We start from the raw sequence: 21,046 nt of genomic DNA on the forward strand, positions 1-21,046 counted from the left end.
CGGCCCTTGCCCGTGTGTAGGGAAACCAACCAAGTAAAGCTATTCAGAGAGGAAACCAGATTTTACTGTCTTGGTCCACAGCCCCTTTTGCCAGGCTGACAAGAGGCTTAAACAAGGATAAGGGCAGAATAGAGACAGGGCCGTGGGTGTGTGTGAGACTGGGTTCCTAGGCTCAGAAAATACTAGCAATAATCACCTCCAGGTTCCCCAAGGAAAAGAAGCCCCTTGGGTGGCTGAATGCTGCCTGGTATAGTTTAGGAGGCTTCAGAGGTAAATGCAGGAAAAAAGGGCCGATCAAGGCCTCGGTCTTGCCAGTTCTCCTCCCCGCCCTCCCTTCCCCTCCCTGGGGGCCGAACCAGAGGGCCTCGGCTCCAGCCCTTGCTAGACCTGCGGACATGGATTCCTGACAGCAAGACGACAACCGCTCCTGGGATCCTCGACCTCTGCCTGGCTTCTCTCCTAAAAAGAATCTCACCCTGTAGGTTCCCCATGTGGCTGAGTCAAAGGTAGCAGGCGGCCTTGATCTAGATCAGGAATGGGGCTGGTCCGGACTACATTTTTTCAGTCTGATTCTCCAGCCTTGCTGGAATTTAGCCAAAAGATAGAGAGGACCCTGGCTTGTGTGTCCCAGCCAGGGCACCGTGCCACCACTGCTCGTGACCAGTCACAGCTCCAGGCTGCGTTCCGTTTGGTTGCCAGAACCAACTAGGAGAAGAGCTGCCAGGGAAGGGCTGTCTCAGTCTCACTGCAAGAGGCAGGCAATAGACGTGAGCAACTAGACAGCGGCTGGCTTGCAGACCAGGAATCGGGAACAGCAGCAACGTGCCCTGTGACGCAGGTGAGGAAGCTGGCCGGGGGCTGGACTGAGCTGTACTTCCCTCCCCTCTCTGACCTTGCCTCACTCACAGCCAATTTTTTTTTTCTGTTCTACTCCGCCTCTCCTCCCAAATCAATGCAGGTCCTGTTTCTTCCCAGGAAGCCCCGTTAACCATGATACCGACTTCAGCTGGTTTCTGTGGTAACCCTGTCCCCCAGATGCCTGTGCGGCCTGGCTCCACAGCTGGTACAGGATGGTAGCCCGTCTGTGAAGGTGGGGGAACGGCAAGCAGCTTCAGCTTGTCTCCTTTCCCTCTAGGTCTACTCTGTTTCTTGCCCCTGAAGCCTCATGTCTGTATGTTTACTTCGTCCACCATTAACGCTGTTTCTTAATCTGCTCACAGAATTCCAACCCCCAAGCCTCCTCCACAGCACACACCCTTCCAGAGCCGTCAGGTACATTCCTGCCTCGTCCACGTCACGGTGGGCCCTCCCAACCAAACTCATTTTATAACAGAAGAGGACTTGGGATCCCAAGCTTCGTAAACGGTGCAGTGGGCGGCGGGGCAGGGTGGGGAGACCACAATTAATGCTGTTAAAACAGAGCACGGGAAATGGGTCTTTTTACTCCAGGCCCTGATGTCTGGAATGTCAAAGCTCAGCAGAGATGGACTAAGCTGCCATGTCCTCTACACAGGCGAGGATTCACTCATGGGCTCCCAGGTGATGGGGGTGAGCCCCCCGGCCGGCCCCAGCCCCTCACACGACTGATACCCTCCACCTGCTCAGACACGGCCAGACACACCCCATCTAAGCTAGGGTCAAGTACTTCATTTCCCCTCCGAATACAAAAGGGAGTGAACCCTCCACCTGAAGTCTGCAAACTCTTGCAAAGAGCAGAAAGCAGAGGTGCAGAAGCTTGCCTGTTTAATGGTAAAGAGAAGAGAGATGCCGCGTTAGGAGCATGAGAGCTGGAGGCGGGAACGGGGGGAAGCACCTGCGGCGGGAAAGGGCGTCAGTGGAGGTAGATTACATGAAGGACACGGTAGTGCTGAAGGGTTTCTAAGGGGCTAGTGACAGTTCCACTTCGCTTCTTTGCGCGTCCTGTACTATAGACAGGCGAGGCGGGACCCACCCTGGGGCCGTGAGATGGAACCACACTGGCTGAGGATGGAGGACACACACAAGCTCCCCAATCCCTCTCAGGGGTGCAGACACACAGAGGCAGAGAGCTCCGTATATACAAACTTCACACAAAATAAATAAGGAGCTGTCATCAGCTTGGCCAGGTCTCACCCTGGCTTCCTCCCATCCCCGTCAGAAGCGATTCCAGGGCATTAGCCGGGAACCTTCCAGGCCCTAGGAGTCCACCTCAGTCCCAGCAGCTCCTTGACAGGAAGAACCTAAGCCCCTTTAGCCCTGAAGCCCCAGTCCTGGGGGTCTCTGGAGTGGCTCAGGGCCAAGTGCCAGGAGAGCCCCCCTAGAGCTACGTTAATTGCCGACTGAGCCCCATCCGAGGGCAGGATCACAGCGGGAGCCCCTCGGGTCCCCAGAACCCTGGCCCAGTCTCGGAGCAGACTCGGGAGGTCCCGGGAGCCCCTCAGGGCCGGGCGCCCTGCCCCATCTGTTGCTGCTGGCTCCGCACAGCGAACCTGTTGACGTGCACGGGTATGGGCACGACAATCTTGGGGTTTCTTACAGGCTCCCCAGAACGGCTGCTCACATTGCCAGCTTTGATGCGCTTCCACTTGGCCCGCCGATTCTGAAACCAGATCTTGACCTGCACCTCACTGAGCTTGAGGGCGTGGGCGATCTGGGAGCGCTCGGTCAAGCTCAGGTATTTCTTGCAATGAAACTCCTTCTCCAGCTCCAAAAGCTGCTCGCTGGTAAAGGCTGTGCGGCGCCGCCGGCTTTTGCCCCCAGGAGCCGTGACTCCCGCCGCCGCCGCCGGTGCCCCCTCCTCAGCTCCAGTCCCCAGGCTCCCCGTTAGCTTCGCTCTGGGTCCCAGGGGGGCCCCGGGGCCCCCTGCAGAACCGTCCAGGAAAGCGTCGTCCTCGCTGTCACCGCCCGAGCCCCCTTCGTCCTGCTCGCTGCCTGCCGGGTCTCCCGCCGGCGCGTCCGGCTTCTCGTCATCCGAGCTGTACACCTTCCCCTCTGCTGTGGGGAGTGAGAGCCAGCGGGTGGCGGAGAGGCGGGGAGAAGGCGGACAGGTTGGAGGCGGCACGTGGAACCGTGGCCAGGCGTGGACAGCACGACAGCGGGAGGAGACACACACGTGGAGGGGATGAGACGGGGCGGGAGGGGAGACATCCGGGGTGGGGGGTGGGAAGAGGTTCGGGAAGACAGAGAGATGGGAAGAAAGGTATTAACCAGCACAGACTTCACTCCGCAAAGTGGGGGCGGCAACGGGCATGGATCAGAAGAGCACCGTCCCCAGGACTGCGACACCGCCACCCCCACCCCGCCCCTGCGACCTTGCTGCCCCTACCCGCTGCCTTCCGGCCCTCTCCAGACCCACACCGAGGGCTGGCCACTCACTGACCCCCGCCTCCAGACCCCGACCGTGCAGCCGCAGGTCAGAGGGAAGCAGTGCGGATCCTGGCTTGGGGTCCTTTCAGTGGCTAGAGGCAGGAGTGAGAACGTCGGGGAATTCACTTTTGCAGGAGAGACGGGAAGACCACAGCTGCAGCCTTTGCTATTCTCCTAGGACTCCTCGCTGGCCGAGTGGGAAGAGATACGTGCTCACCTCTATTCCGCGCCTCCCTCCCTTCCCTCTTCCCGAAATCTGGAATCTCTCTTTTTTTTTTTTTAACCTTTTGGCCCCGGCACCACATGCCATGTGGGATCTTAGTTCCCCGACCAGGAATCGAACCCGCGCCCCCTGCATTGGAAGTGCAGAGGCTTAACCACTGGACAGCCAGTGAAGTCCTGGAATCTCAGAATCTCATTTCCAGATGGAAACTTCAGGGTCATCTGAGTCCCTCCCCCTGCCGCAATCAGGGTCCAAGAAGTGTTGCCCAAGCACCTGCGAGTCAGGAGGTTTCTGTACCCACCTCCCCGATTCTCCTTCACCAGACCATCCAGCCCAGAGCAGGGAGCCCGCCCCGCCGCACGCCACCTGGTCAGTGGCCGGATTTTTCTTCCAATGACTTAGCCCTCCAGGACCTTTTCAGTCCTTCTCCTTAACTTTAAAAAGACATCATCTCTTTTCCACCCTCCCTCTTTCCCAGCCAAGGTTGCTGAGAAGCACAAACAGCTGCTTTCTGCCCAAGTTCAGAATCCTGAGGACCCTGAGCTTGGTGTCAGTGAGAGGGAGTATGGGAGAAGGAGGGAGAAATAGAAGTTCAGCAAGGGAAGATACAGAGAGGAAAACGGAGAAAGAAATTCTGACTCAGTGGACTACTGATTATTTGTAATCCCAGGCATATAAACATTTTAATCCATACATAATTCTAAAATTTAATTCAGCCATTGGTTTTAATCTTATCTATTGACATTTTTGTCAGCACTGCAAATAATGCATTATGAATGTTTTCGGTATTTGAGTTTTACAAACTCCCGTTTTCTGTCCAAAGGACCAATTAACAGTGGAGCAACAAAAAGTCAAAAGAAAACCAACCAGTAGAAAACAGAACAAAACAGATAATCCGTACACGGAACAGTCAGCTCCGTACCAGTGGAGTTCACTGTGCAAAGAGGGGAGGACTTGGTAGGCATGGCGGTACATCTATCCGCATCACCACATGTCACGTGTACAGCCCTAAGCACACTCTGAGGTTGAGACTATAACCCAGAGCTAAGTGACTTGGGGCAACAGTGAAATGCTTTATAAGAGAATGGGGCTGTGCATGTGTGTGCGCGGCTGGACGGCATCCCAACGCTCAGAGCTTGGCTGGCGCTCCTCTCTAACCCCTGCCATCTGCCTGCCCCCCTGCAGAAGCTTCTCAGGGCCTCCAGGACCAGCCCAGTCACTTTCAGTTCCCTTCCCCGATCCCAGAGTTGTCCTTTCCCCTCACGGATGCAACCCACACCTGTTCCTCTTCCTCAGGAACCACATTTGCATGATTTCCCTTAGAGGCCAGAATTCAGCCCCTGCCCAGATCACCCACCTCCATCTCAGTCAGTGTTCTCATCTCACACCCCAGGGGTACCTTTATGCCTGAGCCCCTGCCTCTTCCTGGAGGGCTTCATGCTTTATCTGACCTTTGCAAAACCCACGTGGCACACCCTAGTTTAGCCTCACCCAGGCTTCCGACGCTGTCCCTGCTCCCTGCTGCCACCGGCAGGTGGGCTTCGTTCGCTAACAGCCCACCCAAGCTCCACCAGCACCCAGCTCTGTGAGCTGTCAATAGATACATCCACTGTCCATAGGTGACGTACCCCTCGTGATGCTCACCTCCCACCACCCCGGGCTTTCTTCCTTATCTAGCCAAAATCTGTTTAATTTCTGCAAGATTCAAATCCTTGGGTTCCCCTTTCATGTCATTAAGAGCTCTTTCCCACACCATTTTCCTCTCCCCCAGAACTCAAGCGTAACGTGTCCCAAACTGAACTCCTGAGACTTCTCCTGAGCCAGTTCTTCCCCATCTGACCCCCCGTCTTTCCCATCCGTCTTCTGTGTTGTTCAAAGCAGACCTTCACTCTCTCTCACCGCCCATGCCCGACCCGACTTCTCACCACCTCCTGTGTGTCCAACTAGCCCGAGTCACCCTCGTCTCTTACCTGGTCCATCAACATTTTCTCCTGCTCCCGCCCCTCCCCCCTCCCCTGCCCCGATTACTCTTCTGTTTGAAATACTATATTCTTCACCTAGATTTTTGCACTGACTCATTCCCTATTTCCTCCAGGTCTTTATCAATGAGACCTTCTCTGATCATCCTTTTTAAAATTAAAACTCCCAGTACTCCCCATCTCCCTTCTCTGCTTTACTTGTTGCTATAGTATGTGTCACTACTTTATTAACTTATTTTATTGGCTGTCTCTTCCTATTAGCACATAAGCTCCATGAAGGTAACCATTTTTTATTTTATTTATTATTTTTTTATTTATGGCTGTAACCCCAGCATCTAGAAAGTCACCCGCACAGAGTGGGCACTGCATAAGTATTTGTTGACTGAATGGAAGAAACTATTGCCAAGCACTTGCTCCCTCTCCATTTCTGTCCCTCCTCTCTCAAGCCTCTCCTAAAATATTCCCTACAACCCTGCTCCCTCACCCCAGCTCCGGGCATAAGACATTCTCTCCACGAATATTATTCTACCCACTTTTCAGTGTGCCCTCTGATCTCACATTCGCTGTAGAGGAACCCATATGTGGTGGGAATCTATAGGATCTTATGCTAAAGGAAATCAAGAACAACTCCCAACATCATTACTAAATCCTCTAACTTTTAATTTCTGATTTTTAAAACATGGCTTGCAGTAACCAGTAACAGAAAGAATAACAAAAGCTTGTTAAAAACTCACCCCCGGGCTTCCCTGGTGGCGCAGTGGTTGAGAATCTGCCTGCAAATGCAGGGGACAGGTTCGAGCCCTGGTCTGGGAAGATCCCACATGCCGCGGAGCAACTAGGCCCGTGCGCCACAACTACTGAGCCTGTGCGTCTGGAGTCTGTGCTCCGCAACAAGAGAGGCCGCGATAGTGAGAGGCCTGTGCACCGCGATGAAGAGTGGCCCCCGCTTGCCACAACTAGAGAAAGCCCTCGCACAGAAACGAAGCCAAAAATAAATAAATAAAACCAAGCATTTGAAGCCCTTAAAAAAAAAAAAAAAAACTCAGCCCAATATTACAATATTTTAAACAGCTGCTAAAAAGGCAGAAACTGGGCTTCCCTGGTGGCGCAGTGGTTGAGAGTCCGCCTGCCAATGCAGGGGACACGGGTTCGTGCCCCGGTCCGGGAAGATCCCACATGCCGCGGAGCGGCTGTGCCCGTGAGCCATGGCCGCTGGGCCTGCGCGTCCGGAGCCTGTGCTCCGCAACGGGAGAGGCCACAACAGTGAGAGGCCCGCGTACTGCAAAAATAAATAAATAAATAAATAAATAAATAAATAATAAAAATAAAACGGCAGAAACTGGATTTCAGGGCTTGAAGGATGAAATCATTTAGCACAGCTCCAAGCACCCAGGGGGTGTCCAATAAATCTAAACTGACGATGACTGAGATGAGGTTCCCAGGTTCCTGATCTGGCAGGGCCCTCCTGAGATCAAACCATCCGTCCCTCTGTCTTCAGGCAGATTCCATAAAATCAAGCCCACATGAGTGGGCCACCCCCAGTGCCACTTTTAAAGCCACATAAGAAGCACAGGTTCACAACCGCTCTTGGTTACTTGATCCCGGTGGGCTCCTGAGCCTTTAGAACCATGACGTTGAGGCCTCGGATGAGCAACTCTTCTAAGGAGGTGGGGGTGGGGAAATAGAAGAAAGCAACTGAGAGGGGAAAACACAGCTACGCTCTCAGAGGAGAGGGTCTGGGACAGTGAGTGAGGCTGAGGAGGAGGGAGAAGGAAAGGCACAGCAGGAGGAGGAGGACTGGGGCACGAGGTGGGCAGACATAGCGGCAGAAGAAGTAGATGATGAGTAAGAGAAACGCAAAGGGCTGAAAAGTTTAGGGAGAAAACAGAAAAACATCGGGGCATGGGGGGAAGAGAGTAAAAAGCTTTCAAAAAAAACCCAACACGCCCTACATTTTCCCACCCTAAACAGTGATGCATCTGGAGCCCTGCTGTTTGTTCTGTGCTCCACCGACAGATGGAGCACTTTAGAATGCAAGACCCAAAGTGATGGAAACTATTCTGAAGGCTTGGACGAGCAGTACGGCAGTTCGACCCTTTACAGTATAGCAATCCTGAAACAACTTTACTGTTTTCTCATGAATGAGCTAAAAAATAAATGCAAACTATTTTCTTTTATCCAATTTATAATGAATACTAATAGTAAATATACTCAAAACAAAGATGGCGCCTAGAAAAATGGTTTTGGCTAAAACTTGACAGAAGCACATCTTGTTGATAAAATTTCTAGTTGCAGGGCTTCCCTGGTGGCGCAGTGGTTGAGAGTCCGCCTGCCTATGCAGGGGACACGGGTTCGTGCCCCGGTCCGGGAAGATCCCACATGCCGCAGAGCGGCTGGGCCCGTGAGCCATGGCTGCTGAGCCTGCGCGTCCGGAGCCTGTGCTCCACAACGGGAGAGGCCACAACAGTGAGAGGCCCGCGTACCGAAAAAAAAAAAAAAAAAAAAATTTCTAGTTGCAAACTTTGATTTAGAATAATTGGACCTGGTAGATATAATGTCCATAAAAGTACATTTCTAACTGCAGATGCTATAGCTGGTTGATGTGAACAAAAAAACTTGATCAACAAAACAAGACGTAGAAAATTTTCAATGGGAAATAATGATCCTGATGAGAAAAATTCCAGCAAAAGGAAAAATGTTTAATTGGAAACAATTTTACTGTGCTAGGTAGGTAGGTAGGTAGGTAGGTAGGCCAAACAGAGAGGTTCTGTCCTTTGTGTATGAAAATGACATTGGTAATATAAGAGTACATTGTTTTATATATAAAATAGATAATCAATAAGGACCTACTGTATAGCACAGGGAACTTTACTCAGTACTCTGTAATAACCTGTATGAGAAAAGAATCTGAAAAAGAATAGATATATGTATATATATAACTAAATCACTGCTGTACACCTGAAACTAACACAACATTGTAAATCAACTATACCCCAATATAAAAGAAAAGAAAAAAAAAGAGTACATTGTTTTCAGCTTGTTGCCTCTGGGTAAGTCTACAGTCTATGAAAAGACTTTGGTATCTATCTAGGGGAAATGACACTGAAGCAGACTGGTTATTAGGAAACATCCAGAGTTCTCCTGGTAGATGCTATTATCCTAAGAAGCAGAAATCGCAGGGTTCGAACCATGATCACTTGTAGAGTCCACTCCAGGGGCGTTATTCCACCCCAGAGAGCAGGACTCAGACTCCAGAGGTGCCCTTGCAAGGGGCCTTCCTTCCGAGAGGAAGAGAAGCCCTAACTTGGTAACGAGTCAGGTCAGACTGGGGAAGAAATCAAGGGCAAAAGAATCCGTGGTAGGTATTCTCCAGTAGAAGGAACAAGTAGCACCAGACTCGTACCATCTAGAGAGGGAGTACGCGGCTGAGGTCACCAAGGATGCTGGGCCTGGGGAGTGGAGTGGAAACCACCCCCAGGACTGGAGAACCACTTCAGACAGAGCCCCTGTGCCATTCGGCCCTCACGCAGCCTGCTGTGGTCCAGCTGACATAAAACACGGTCTTTATTACGCACTGAGGAGAAGTCTCTCCCCCATTACACTCAGTTCTGACTTCTCTTCCCTCCGTTTAAAGAGCCACTACCCTCACGTGCCCCCAAACCACGCTCCGGACAACTACCCAGCTTCCTGAATACAGAACCAATTTGGGTGGGGTAAAAAAGTGGGAAAAAGCCCAGGTCACCCCTCAAAAAAGAGGCATGTCTGCCACCACCCTCACTGCATCAACATGCCCAGTACGTGATTATTTCTTTGGTTCTTCTGGAGACGCTACTTCCTCCCGTCCTTGATGGCACCTAGCTCACTTCCAATGTGTCTTCATTCATCCTCATTCATTTCACGCCCACATTATGCTACTACTCTTTCCTGTAAGTTTCGGTACAAGAAGGAAAATTCACTTCCTCTCTCTCCTGTTTCCCCATGACCCTTCAGCATTCTTTTTTATTTATTTATTTGCGGTACGCGGGCCTCTCACTGCTGTGGCCTCTCCCGTTGTAGAGCACAGGCTCCAGACGCGCAGGCTCAGCGGCCATGGCTCACGGCCCCAGCCGCTCCGCGGCATGTGGGATCCTCCCGGACCGGGGCACGAACCCACGTCCCCTGCATCCATCGGCAGGCGGATTCTCAACCACTGCGCCACCAGGGAAGCCCTCTTCAGCATTCTTTACTCCAAATGGACAGGAGAACTTCCTCTACATCACTCCCACCTTCATGACAAGTTCATGGCGACTTCCCCACCGCCCCAAGCTCAGAGCTCCTTTCATGGCATATTAACATCATCATTGCCAAGAGCACCCTTGCATGACCTTTAACTTTCCCAAGCACTTTCACACTTATTCTTTCGTCTTTGAGCAACTCACTGAAGTACAGCTGACCTATTAGTAGTAGTAATGGGAGGTTAGTAACCTTATTTTCAGGTGAAAAAACTGAGTTTCAAAAAGATGAAATGGGGCTTCCCTGGTGGCACAGTGGTTAAGAATCCGCCTGCCAATGCAGGAGACATGGGTTCAAGCCCTGGTCCGGGAAGATCCCACATGCCGTGGAGCAACTAAGCCCATGCGCCACAACTACTGAGCCTGCACTCTAGAGCCCGCGTGCCACAACTACTGAGCCCACATGCCACAACTACTGAAGCCTGCGTGCCTAGAGCCCGCGCTCCACAACAAAAGATGCCACCACAATGAGAAGCCCGCACACTGCAACGAAGAGTAGCCCCTGCTCGCCGCAACTAGAGAAAGCCCGCGCGTAGCAATGAAGACCCAATGCAGTTAAAAATAAAAAAAAATTTTTTAAAAAAAGAATCTGCCTGCCAATGCAGGGGACACGGGTTCGAGCCGCGGTCTGGGAAGATCCCACATGCTATGGAGCAACTTAGCCTGTGCGCCACAACTACTGAGCCTGCGAGCCACAACTACTGAAGCCTGCGCACCTAGAGCCCGTGCTCCAGAACAAGAGGAGCCACTGCAATGAGAAGCCCATGCACCGCAACAAAGAATAGCCCCCACTCGCCGCAACTAGAGAAAGCCCGTGCGCAGCAATGAAGACCCAATGCAGCCAAAAATTTTTTAAAATTAAAAGAAAAAAGATGAAATGATTTTCCCCAGGCACACAGCTAGGCACAGAGCCGGGTCTAGAATCCTGGTCTCCTAAACCTCCAATCAGTGCTCTTTCTATCCTTTCCAGTAAAGTATCTTCTCTTCCCTCCACCTGAAGTAAAAGTCCTCCCCAGATGCCTCTTCAGATAAATAGCCTTCCTATCAAACCCAGTTTTAGTTTAGACCTCATCCCTTTCACTTATCATCCAGAGCTCCAGCCTAATCATCAACATCTTCCCTTCCCTTTCGCACAGAAGATTCTTAAAATTGCCACAGAAGAGGCCTCATTCACCAAACTCCACCTTTGTCCTTTCACAGGCTATTTTTCCCATCATTCCCAAGACAAAATTCCCTCCAAATCTTTCTGCTGTTTTTTCCATCATTATTGGTTTGTATGATGTAATCTTACCAGTCACCATTTCTTTTATTTAGAAATGTATTTTCTCATTTAAAGAATAATACTGCCCATCTATGGAAACAGTTTTGTTTTAATACCAATTTTATCTAGCTTCTGCTGTACAAGCGCCTCTCATCCCTCAAGGACAGCTCTGCCTTGTCCAGGAGTCAGCCTCACTGAGGAACAGACATCTTCCTCCCACCGGCATCTCTGCCTGCCTTCCCCATTACAGAACCCTCTCAGAGCCTCACTCCCAGGATCCAGCGCTCTTAGCACTGCTTATCTAGCCAGGGAGAAGGCTTTCCTCCCTAATACTGAAAGGGAGTTAAAGGCACATTCTTCTCTTTTTTTCTGGTTGATAGACATCTGTTTAGGGTTTGTTTCTGTCTGCCCAGCACCCCTTACCCCTCCTGTTCACTAATGGCACCCCCTTCCTTTAGCCACTGCTCCCCGTCAACTGCCCAGGAGAGTGGGGCTGTCAACTGCATTTCTCCACCTTCACGACCACAAGGAAGGTGACCTGGAGCTGACCAATCCGCACATCCGGTCTCTCTGGAGACTTGACTCGAGCTAGTGAATCAGTTGTCCTAGGATTTTACACGTGCTAGAATTCACTGGGGTCCCGATCTGGGATTATAAAAATTTAGCGTTGCTTATGCTTGTGCCCTCCCCTTCCTCTCATCGGGAGAAAATGAGGCAAAGACGAGAGACAGGAGCCAGACTGAGAGCAAGAAAAAAAGACCTAACGACACTGTTTGCATTTTTGGATCCACGTGAGTCAATAAATGTCCATTTTAGCTTAAATTAGAGCTGAGTTACTGTCACAAGCAACCCAAAGAGTTCTGACTGCAGACATCGCTCTAACTGGAAGTGACAAGACTCGCATGACCCCAGGGAAGGTAAGCCTCTCCACCTCACTCCCACACCAATCCCATCCAACATAATTTTTCCAAAAAGAAACCGAGGTCATCCCTCAAATTATTCATGATAATGCCACCTAAAATTTCACAAGTCTGAAACGGATTTGGACTTTAAAAAATCTCCATAATCCATCCAGTGTGAATTACTTTAATCCAATAGCTGTGCTCCTAACACTAAGCTGAGATATATGAGGGAATAGGAATTCTGATGAAGAAAAAAGGAGAGGTTTTTTTTGCTTGTTGGTTTGCTTGTTTCGGGTTTTATGTTTGTTTTAACAGAAAGGAAGACCAGGCCCCAGTGGGACACAGAAGGGCTCTGGGCAGCCATGTCCACAGAGTGTCTACACAGAGTGTCTCACCAAAATGTGAGACAGGAAAATTGAAAAGAGGGAGAAAGAGCTAAGAACAAAACTCGAAATCTACCCATATTAGGTTCATGCAGTGTTCTCTCCTGGCAAGCCCCATACAACCAGGTCTCGGGATACAAGGCTATTTCTAATCTGTCCTTTTCAGTACAGAGAGTGCCACCCATCACAACTCCTAGTAAAGAGGTCTCTCCCGACTTAATTCCCAGGAAAGCTTAATTCCCATCCATTTCCAGTACATGGACAACACATAATTTCTTGCATACCTATTACTTCAGGATGCTGGACAAATAGCTTCTCATTTAATCCTTAACTCTGTGAGGTTAAGAACTGTTGCCCTTATTTTACTGGTGAGAAAACGGAGACTGCAGAGGTTAGTATTTTGCTGTAGATCACAAAAAGGGTGGTGCCTAAATCTGTATCCAAAGCCTGTGTCCGTTCCTCTGGGCGACACCACATCTCTTCGTTATCACTGAGTGAAAGAGACTGAAACCCACCGTCATCCTATCATAACTTCTGTACCAGATGGAGAAATAATACAGAAGGCCAGGAACCGATTTCACAGCACAGCTCTTCTTTTGGGGCACTGCTTCCTTCCTCACCACGTCAACTTGGTCACAATCAGATGCCCAATCTCTTTGGCCTAGATAAGATCTACCCCCACCTTTATCTCTCATTCAGTATGATGGCTGTAAACGGCCAGAGCTCAGGTAACACCATCCGATCCCAGATGATGGAGCCTTTTCCATCCTAAAGCCCAGCCCTGATTTCATCTCAAGATGTAGGCATCCCAGGCACCTCGTCAGTGACCCCGATAACTCAGCGCCGAGAAGTACAGAATCTCTTCTCCCAATCCCTTTGCTCAGGATGGCTTTTTTTTTTTTAAGGGAACAGTTCATTAATAAAAGTATCCTTACAGATAAAGACAGAATTGTAGAGCTGGAGCGACCTTAGAAATCACCTAATTCAAACCCCTAACTTTACTGATGAGGAAGCTGGGACGCACAGAGGTGTGATTTGGCCAAGACCAATCGGTTCCATGCTCCCAGTATCTGTGCACAATTCATAGGACAGTTATAGCACCTACTCCAGCATGAAGTGCTTCTTCCCTTCGCTCTGGGGATAGTTTCATCCTCCTCCCTCCTAGTTCACGGCTGCAGCACATCTCTTCCCATCGCTTCCAATGCAGAGTTCCAGCTTACCCAGTACTTCTACTTTAATACCACTTCCTCCATAATTCACAGTCAAGAAATCCATCTCCCGTTACCCCCAGTGCTTTCTCCTCATAACCCTAGTCTCTGTCAGTCCCGGCAGCCCCCGCACTCCACGCCCCGCCCCCCAGCCCTCCCCCACCCATCCCCACCCATCCCCCCCCGCCACAGCCGCATTTGCTTCTCATACAGACGTCTCATTTCATCGCTGGAAGAGTATTCCTTTCCCTTCCATGATGGCGAGGGGATGAAGGCACCGCCTCACGACTACCTGCCATACAGTGCCGTCTCTTCCTACTAACACTGAATTCAACTCGTGAAGGTCACTCTTCTATCACACCGAATTCAAGCGTCTTTTCCCTAGCACTCTCCCAATCCGCACATCAAAACTGCTTCCACATTACTCTAAGCTGTAACTTTCTCCCAGCACGATCGTATCGCCAGTGGAAAACCCCAACCCCTTCTCTACCACTCCTAACCCAGACCTCCTTCATCACCATCACAGCCGTGGGCACCACCACGGGCATACAGCGCGCTGTCCTTTTCACTCTTTCAGGTGAGGGACTTCCTCTGTCCGACCCCGGCCGGGGGCGTTTCCCATCACCTCCAGGTAAAAGTTCTCCCCCAGAGAACGCTTTCCTTCTCATCGTTCCTATTTAAGCTTCTGTCTTTTTGTACATCTACCCCACTGCTTCTCTCATTGCTGTTTCCTAACTCCCAATCCGTTTCACTGCAAAGATCCTTCTTTCCCCATTATTTCCAGGGCAAAATCCTTGCCTATAGCTTCCCACTGTATTGCATTGAGAGTAACATTACTGTCAACGCAAAGCACTTTGCTTAGATTATGTTCCTCCTTCTTTCCAATTAAAACATTTCCCCTTATTATTCCAATTACTGCCTCTCTCCCGTTATTCCCAGTACAGACTATTCATGCCCATCGCTCTGAGTCTAAGAATTATGCTCCTAACCATCTAGAATCTGTATCTCCATAGTTGCATTTGTCACAGCAGAGACCCCTCTTCCAACCCTCCCAAGTGCCACCTTCACTATGGCACAAGGTATCTCAGGATCGCATTCCAAACCTCCAGTAACATTTTCCGCTGTCATTTCTGAGCTCTCTCTCTCTCAGCCAGGGTCTCTTTGGCAGCCTGACAAAGCCTGTGAACCCCTTTCTGGAATAATGCTTTTAGGTGCATAACATAAAACACACAGGATTACATTAGAAGCCAATTACATAAAATCTAGTTATCAAATATTTTAAATGCATTTGAGAACAATTTATGTTTCTTTACTAAATTATTCAACAACAAGATGTCACCAAAGATTGTAAATTTCTATGACAATATCTGTGATTTCTATTGGTGAGAAAAATCTCAGGTACTGGGGAAACTACCATGGTTTCTGGCCTACCTTCATAATTACAGGAAGTGCCAAATTTTAGTGAGAAGTTAGTAGAAATAAAGATGTAATTTTTTTCCCACCCATAGTTAACAGATCTCCTCACAGGAGGTCCATGGAGTCTGTGTTAAAAGCCCGACTAAACACTGAGTCTAGAGAAATAAGCTTTAATTCTATGAAATTGAAAGGAACATTAAAAATCATCTAAACTAAAACTTTTATGTTACAGGTGAGGAAACTGAAGCCTAGAGAAGTTATAAGACTGTGAATCTCCTGTAGTGTTTTAAACAATACTAAGGCCATAACAGACACACAATAAACGTTCCCTGAATTGAACTAAGTGGCTTGCCAAAGTCGTACAGCTAATGATTGACAAAGTTGAGACCTGAACCCATGTGTCACAACTCCTGAATAGACGTTCCTTCAATCACATTAAGTTAATGCAACATCTGCCTTTCTATAAATGTCAATGGAGCAATCACTCTCCCTGTATGCTCTTCCTCAAAATTTCTAGGAAAACATGCTCTCCATCACTCCCAAGAAAAATCTCCCTCCTGTTTCTAGCAACAGACGTCTCTGATTCCATGTCACATTATCCCTTCCTGTTTTTCTCTCATCAGTCAATATATCTTGACAGTCATAATGGATACCTATTCAGAAACTGATGGTCATCTACAATGTTTGCTAGCTATAACCAGGTGCTTGACTCACAGCAATCAGCATTCAGATATCACGCTCCCAGGAAGTTTCCCTAGTCTCCTTGCATGATTTCATTACTGCCGATCTCTATTCAGAAATGAGCGCATCCTTTTCGGTTTAGTTTTAAAAAATAATGTTCACTACACTGCCGTCTCCCAGTGTTGTTCCATCACGTTCTCTTTTCTATACCATCTCAACCACAGAGGTTATTTTCCTCACCATGCTCAGCACTGGCATTATCTTTCATATCAGTCTCTCACTGGATTTGTACCATCAGTCCAACAATTACATATGGAGTGTCCACCATCCCTCACCTCTTAACTCTTTGTTTTCAGGTAATCCAACCCTTTTCTCCCTGAATGAATCACTGCTCTAGACACCTGCCGTTTAAAGTTTTCTCCTGCACTTCTCCAAACGGCCAGCTCTTTTCATCATTCCCCAGCACACAGCATCCTCTTCACCTGTCCTCTCTGTGATGTGTATTCACACCACATCCTTAAGTTAGCTTTGATAACTGTCAGAGCTCACACACACCTTCACCCACAGGATCATCTCTCCCCGTCCCATTCAAGGCAGAATTCTCTTTTTTCCTGTCATTTGGGGCTTACTGCTCTCCTCTCTCCATATTCCTAATACATCAAGGACTTCATTATGCACCCATTTCAAAGCTCCTTTTCCGGGCCTCCCTGGTGGCGCAGTGGTTGAGAGTCCGCCTGCCGATGCAGGGGACACGGGTTCGTGCCCCGATCCCGGAGGATCCCACATGCCGCGGAGCGGCTGGGCCCGCGAGCCATGGCCGCGGGGCCTGTGTGTCCGGAGCCTGTGCTCCGCAACGGGAGAGGCCACAGCAGTGAGAGGCCCGCGTACAGCAAAAAAAAAAAAAAAAAAAAAAAAAAAAAGCTCCTTTTCCCTCATCACTTCCACAGAACTGTTCTTACAACTCTCTCCATCTGATACGTCCACACGCGGCTACGGACCACTCGAAACATGGCTAGTTTGAACTGAGATGTGCTGAATGTGTAAAATGCACACTGGGTTTCAGACTTGGTATGGAAAGAGGATATAAAACATCTCAGGAAAGTTTTTATATTGACTAATGCTGAAATAATATTTTGGACACGCTGGGTTAAATAAAATATACTATGAAGTTAGTTTCACCTGTTTCATTTTACTATTTGAATGTGGCTAATAAAATTATTTTTACTACATAAATGACTTGCTAGACAGCACTACTCTGGGCGCTTCTGTTGACTCATACTTTTAAATCTTCCCCACTAATTCAAAATTCTCTGTTATCACTCCTCCTAGGACGCCTCTCCCAGCTACCCCCACTGCTCCCACACGCCAAACCTAGAATTATTTTCCGTACACCACGCTCAATACCTTTTCTACCCCATTATTTCTGTACACAGTGTTTCTTTTTGCCGGCTAACAGAGCTTCTACCCCTGGCATCTAACCATAATAAAGTTCTGTTTCCTTCTTCATCAGTTCTAGTACGGTGCTGTCTGTCTCAACTCTCAGAAAAATTTTTAGAAATAGTCCTCTAATTCCCGACAAAAAGAACTTTGCTCACCATTATCTAAATTGGCCTATCTTCACTATAATTTCATTAAAAGGGCTAGAAATTGTAAAACCCTAGACAAATGTAAATGAATAATTTCAGACCCATGTCACCCATTCAAACTAGGACAGAAATTCTTCCCGTCACTTTAAAAATGTCGTTCCCTCTCCAAACTCTACTATGTTGAGGTTTCAACCCCTTTATTCAATCCGAGAACCCTCTTACTTCATGCTAAATACTCTAATACAATTCCCCAAATGGAGAGTTTGTTTTCCCACCACTTTCAGCATGCATGTGTCATCACGCCCCAAACTGATGTGATGTCTAACATTTCTGGAATTGCCATTTCTTTTCTCGACTATGTTAGGGAAAAATCAAGACTGGGAAGGTGGACGGGAGTGGCAACGAAGGGTTGAGAGAGTCTGCACTGAGGGGGATAAGAAGCTGGGGTCACAGAGAAGGCCTCCCATTCACTGTCCCCTTCGAACCTTCCTTCTGAAAGCTCTCCTTACTGCTCAGCCCCGCAAGCCCCACTGTAAACCCTTTACGTGTGTCTCTTCCCAATGAATGACTGCCTTCACTCCAGCACCTCTCAGAGTTCTTCCTCTGTAAGGTCTCCTTCCCATCGTTCTTAGCAAAGAAATTACTTGTCTTTACTCCAAGGACAAAGAACAATCCCTTTATTGCTTCCAATATTCCCTTCAGGTGATGAAGATCTTTCCTTCATCATTCTATATATATAAATTCCAGTTTCTTATCATTCTTGGTATTGAAAAACCTTTTTAAAAAAATTACTCCTAGTGTTGGAACTTTCCCTTCTTTCCTACTAGTATATTTATTTAGTTCCTTCCTAATCCTCTCAAGACAGAACTCTTTCACATACACACACACTTCTGTTCCAGAAATATTGTTCCCTTTTCGTGTAGCCAACGCTAGAAATCCCTTGCATATGTCTCTTCCAATAGGTGGCCCTCTCCTCTCTTATGCTCTTTGGATAATCTGGGTATACAGCTCATTTGTTCATCCTTTCCTCTATTCTATTCCTCAATATTTCTCTTCTGTTCTTTTTCTCTGTTTATTCCTCTCTCTCTCTCTCTCTCTCTCTCTCTCTCTCTGTCTGTCTGTCTGGTTTTACTGCCAATATTCTGTCTGCTTCAGAAAAGAGCCCCCATTATACAAATGGGTCAAAATAAGAACTGAGGGGAACCTGAAAGAGTAGGACACGTTGCTTGTTCTCCCATGGTCTGGGGACAATCCCCCCAGCTCCCCTCCACTGGGGTGTCCTCCTCTCTCCTCCCCCTCAGCTCATCTCTTCCTCAGGTGTCTGGTCCTCCCTCAGATGCCTGCCTTGCTCCCTTTTCTGCCTTAGGACCACCCTATTCAAAAACTCCCACTGAGCCTTTCCTCTTCCCATCCTCCTGCCGCCTGCCCCTCCTTCCCCCCACTCTGGCCCCTTTCATCCTGTGGACATCTCCTCCCACCTTCCAGTTGCTGCTCGATCATTTCCTTGGGTCCTCCTCAGGAGATGCTGCTTAGACTTCAGTCACTGGTTCCTCCTGGTCCAACCAGGTACAAAAAAAACAACAGCTGAATTCCCAAAGCCAAAATGCCCAGGGCTAGAGAGGCAAAGAAGAGGAAGGCGGACTCTACAGCAGCCCTTGGGGTCTGGAAGAGGTATTAGCCCTTTGGACAATTTCAGGGAAGGGCCCAGGAACCTATCCTCAGGAATTGCTCTCTCCTGGCAAAGGACAAAAGGGCTATTGGCTTTCCTCCCTGTCTCCACTAGAGTCAGCCCCCAGGCCTCCTGGGTCACTTCCACCTGCTCACCTGGTTAAGCAGAGGCAGGTTCATCCTGATGCTAAAGAACTTTAAGCTTCAGGATCGCCACACTTGCACGCAGCCCGTTTTTTCTTAAATAGGGCCCACCCACCAAATTGTGTAAGCTTTGGATCTCAGCACACCTGAATCTGCCCCTGGATAGCAGAAAGCTTTTCCAGCTTCTGGAGGTTAAGGATCAATAGGGAAGCCTGTTTAGATTGATTTGCAACAGGGTTCAGTTTGAAAACATCTTGCCTCTATTGAGAGGGAATCCTCCTATGGAGGATCCAGGATTCCTGAATACCTCTTAGCTGAATCTCACTGGTTCCAGAATCTTAGCTGGATTCTGGACTCCAGGCCTTTGGGCCACACCCAACTCAGCCCAGCCTGTAGCCCCTCTCGGCCTCCCAGTCAACCTTGGTCCAGCAGTGCTAGGCCTCCTGCTAGCTAATGTTCCCTTAGGACCCCTGCTTGGTTCTTCAAGGCTTAGCTCTAAATCTGCCAATAGAGAAGTGACCTCTACAACTGTAAGAGAAAGACAGGTCATCCTCACCGTCAGCACCACTTTAACACCCTCCCTTTGCCCCTGCGTTCACAGAGCCCATTTGGGGTCAGTACAATCGTCTCTTCAGAAGCCCTTAATGAACTGACAGCTGCCCCACTGTACCCTCACCCAGGGGTCTTGCTGGTGTCCCCAGGAATCCCACACTGGCAGCTTCTCTATTTCCAGCAGAGGAGAAAAATGAAGGGATTCTGAAAAGGAGACGCAGGAGCTGAGGCTGGAGGACTAGACTGCTGGGAGGAAAGGCACTGCTCTGGCGGGAGCACTGGCAAGTCTCTGGCGAGGCTGCAGCCACTCTGGAGACGCAGCGGGGCGCGGGGCTGGGGTCTAGAGGAGCCGCGTCGGCAGCGGGATTGGAGGTGGCTCCGCAGAACCCGCCATCTGGGGGTCTGGGATTCCAGGGCTCCAGGCAGGTGCCGAGACTCCGAGCAGGCGGCTGCCCGGGACTTCCAGGTGAACAAGCCTCCCGCCCGGCGCCCTGGTCGCCCGGCACTTACCCGGCAGACTTGGGAAAGTCTCTGAGAAGTGCAGAGGCGGGGGCGGTGCGGGGTCTGCCACTTTCTCCCGGGCGGGCAGCAGCTCTTCGGCTTCCAGCCCGCCCTCCGGGCGTCGGCCGCCCGGCTCGGGGTTGTTTCGGGTGGCAGTGGCGGCGGCGGCGGCGGCGGCGGCAGCGAGCTCCGGGGGCCCGTAGAAGGCGTCGGGCGGCTCCGCGAAGCTGGGCAGCGCGGTGGTCAGAGCCACCATCGAGGGCACGGCCTGGCCCAGCCCCGTGCAGAAGGTGTTGGTCAGGCGGCCGGCAAAGGAGGCTAGCGGGGCGAGGGGCGGGAGGCCGGCGGGCAGCGGCGCGGGAGCCAGCGCCTGCGGCAGCACGAGGGGCCGGTAGGGCATGAACATGGGGTAGCCAGTGTAGAGCAAGTGGCCGGAGCGCGGCGGCGGCGGCCCGATCAGGGAGTCGATGGAGAAGGCAGTGCCCGGGCCCCCGCCGCCGCCGCCGCCGCCGCTGCCCCCGGGGGCGCCCCCGCCTCCGGCTCTCTGCATCGTGCCCGGAGCTGCGGGCGCCCCAGGGCGCTCCCCTCCGGGCGCCGCCGTGCGCCCCGCGGCTCGGGCGCCCCACGCGGACACACAGGGCTCGCTCCCTGGCTCCCGGGCCGAGGTGCCGGCGGGGCGCGGGCTCGGCGCAGTGTGGTTCCGGCGCCGCGCTCCCTCTCTCTCTCATAAGGAGGGAGGGGGCGGGCGAGCGGGAGGGCTGGGGGTGTCGCCCTCCGGACTCATCCATCTTCCTCAAATTACGCTTCACTTCCTCCCTCCGCCCGCAGCCGCCGCGCCCGGCTCCCGCTCCCTCCGCAGAGGCCGTTCCCAGCGGCCCGGCCGGCCGGCCCGGGACCCCCGCCCGCCCCCCGCAGCCCAACCAACT

General features: G+C 50.5%; 1 protein-coding gene across 2 annotated transcripts; it reads right to left on the reverse strand.

Annotated features, from left to right (window-relative positions):
• Window positions 1-1,758: 1,758 nt before the first annotated feature.
• On the reverse strand, window positions 1,759-20,670 carry GBX1 (gastrulation brain homeobox 1). Of its 2 annotated transcripts, none has more exons than XM_060107487.1 (2): window positions 20,130-20,670; window positions 1,759-2,973 (listed from the first exon to the last, which is right to left on the reverse strand). In XM_060107487.1, the coding sequence occupies exons 1-2, from the start codon at window positions 20,668-20,670 to the stop codon at window positions 2,417-2,419; spliced, it is 1,098 nt and encodes a 365-aa protein (XP_059963470.1). In that variant the 3' UTR covers window positions 1,759-2,416. The 2 variants fall into 2 exon arrangements, 1 of the variants encoding a protein (XP_059963470.1); XR_009533323.1 differs by lacking the exon at window positions 20,130-20,670 and adding an exon at window positions 19,744-19,792 and having other exon boundaries at window positions 2,890-2,973.
• Between the last annotated feature and the right edge of the window lie 376 nt (window positions 20,671-21,046).

The sequence above is a fragment of the Mesoplodon densirostris genome, chromosome 9, assembly GCF_025265405.1.
Source record: "Mesoplodon densirostris isolate mMesDen1 chromosome 9, mMesDen1 primary haplotype, whole genome shotgun sequence".
NCBI classification, from domain to species: domain Eukaryota; kingdom Metazoa; phylum Chordata; class Mammalia; order Artiodactyla; family Ziphiidae; genus Mesoplodon; species Mesoplodon densirostris.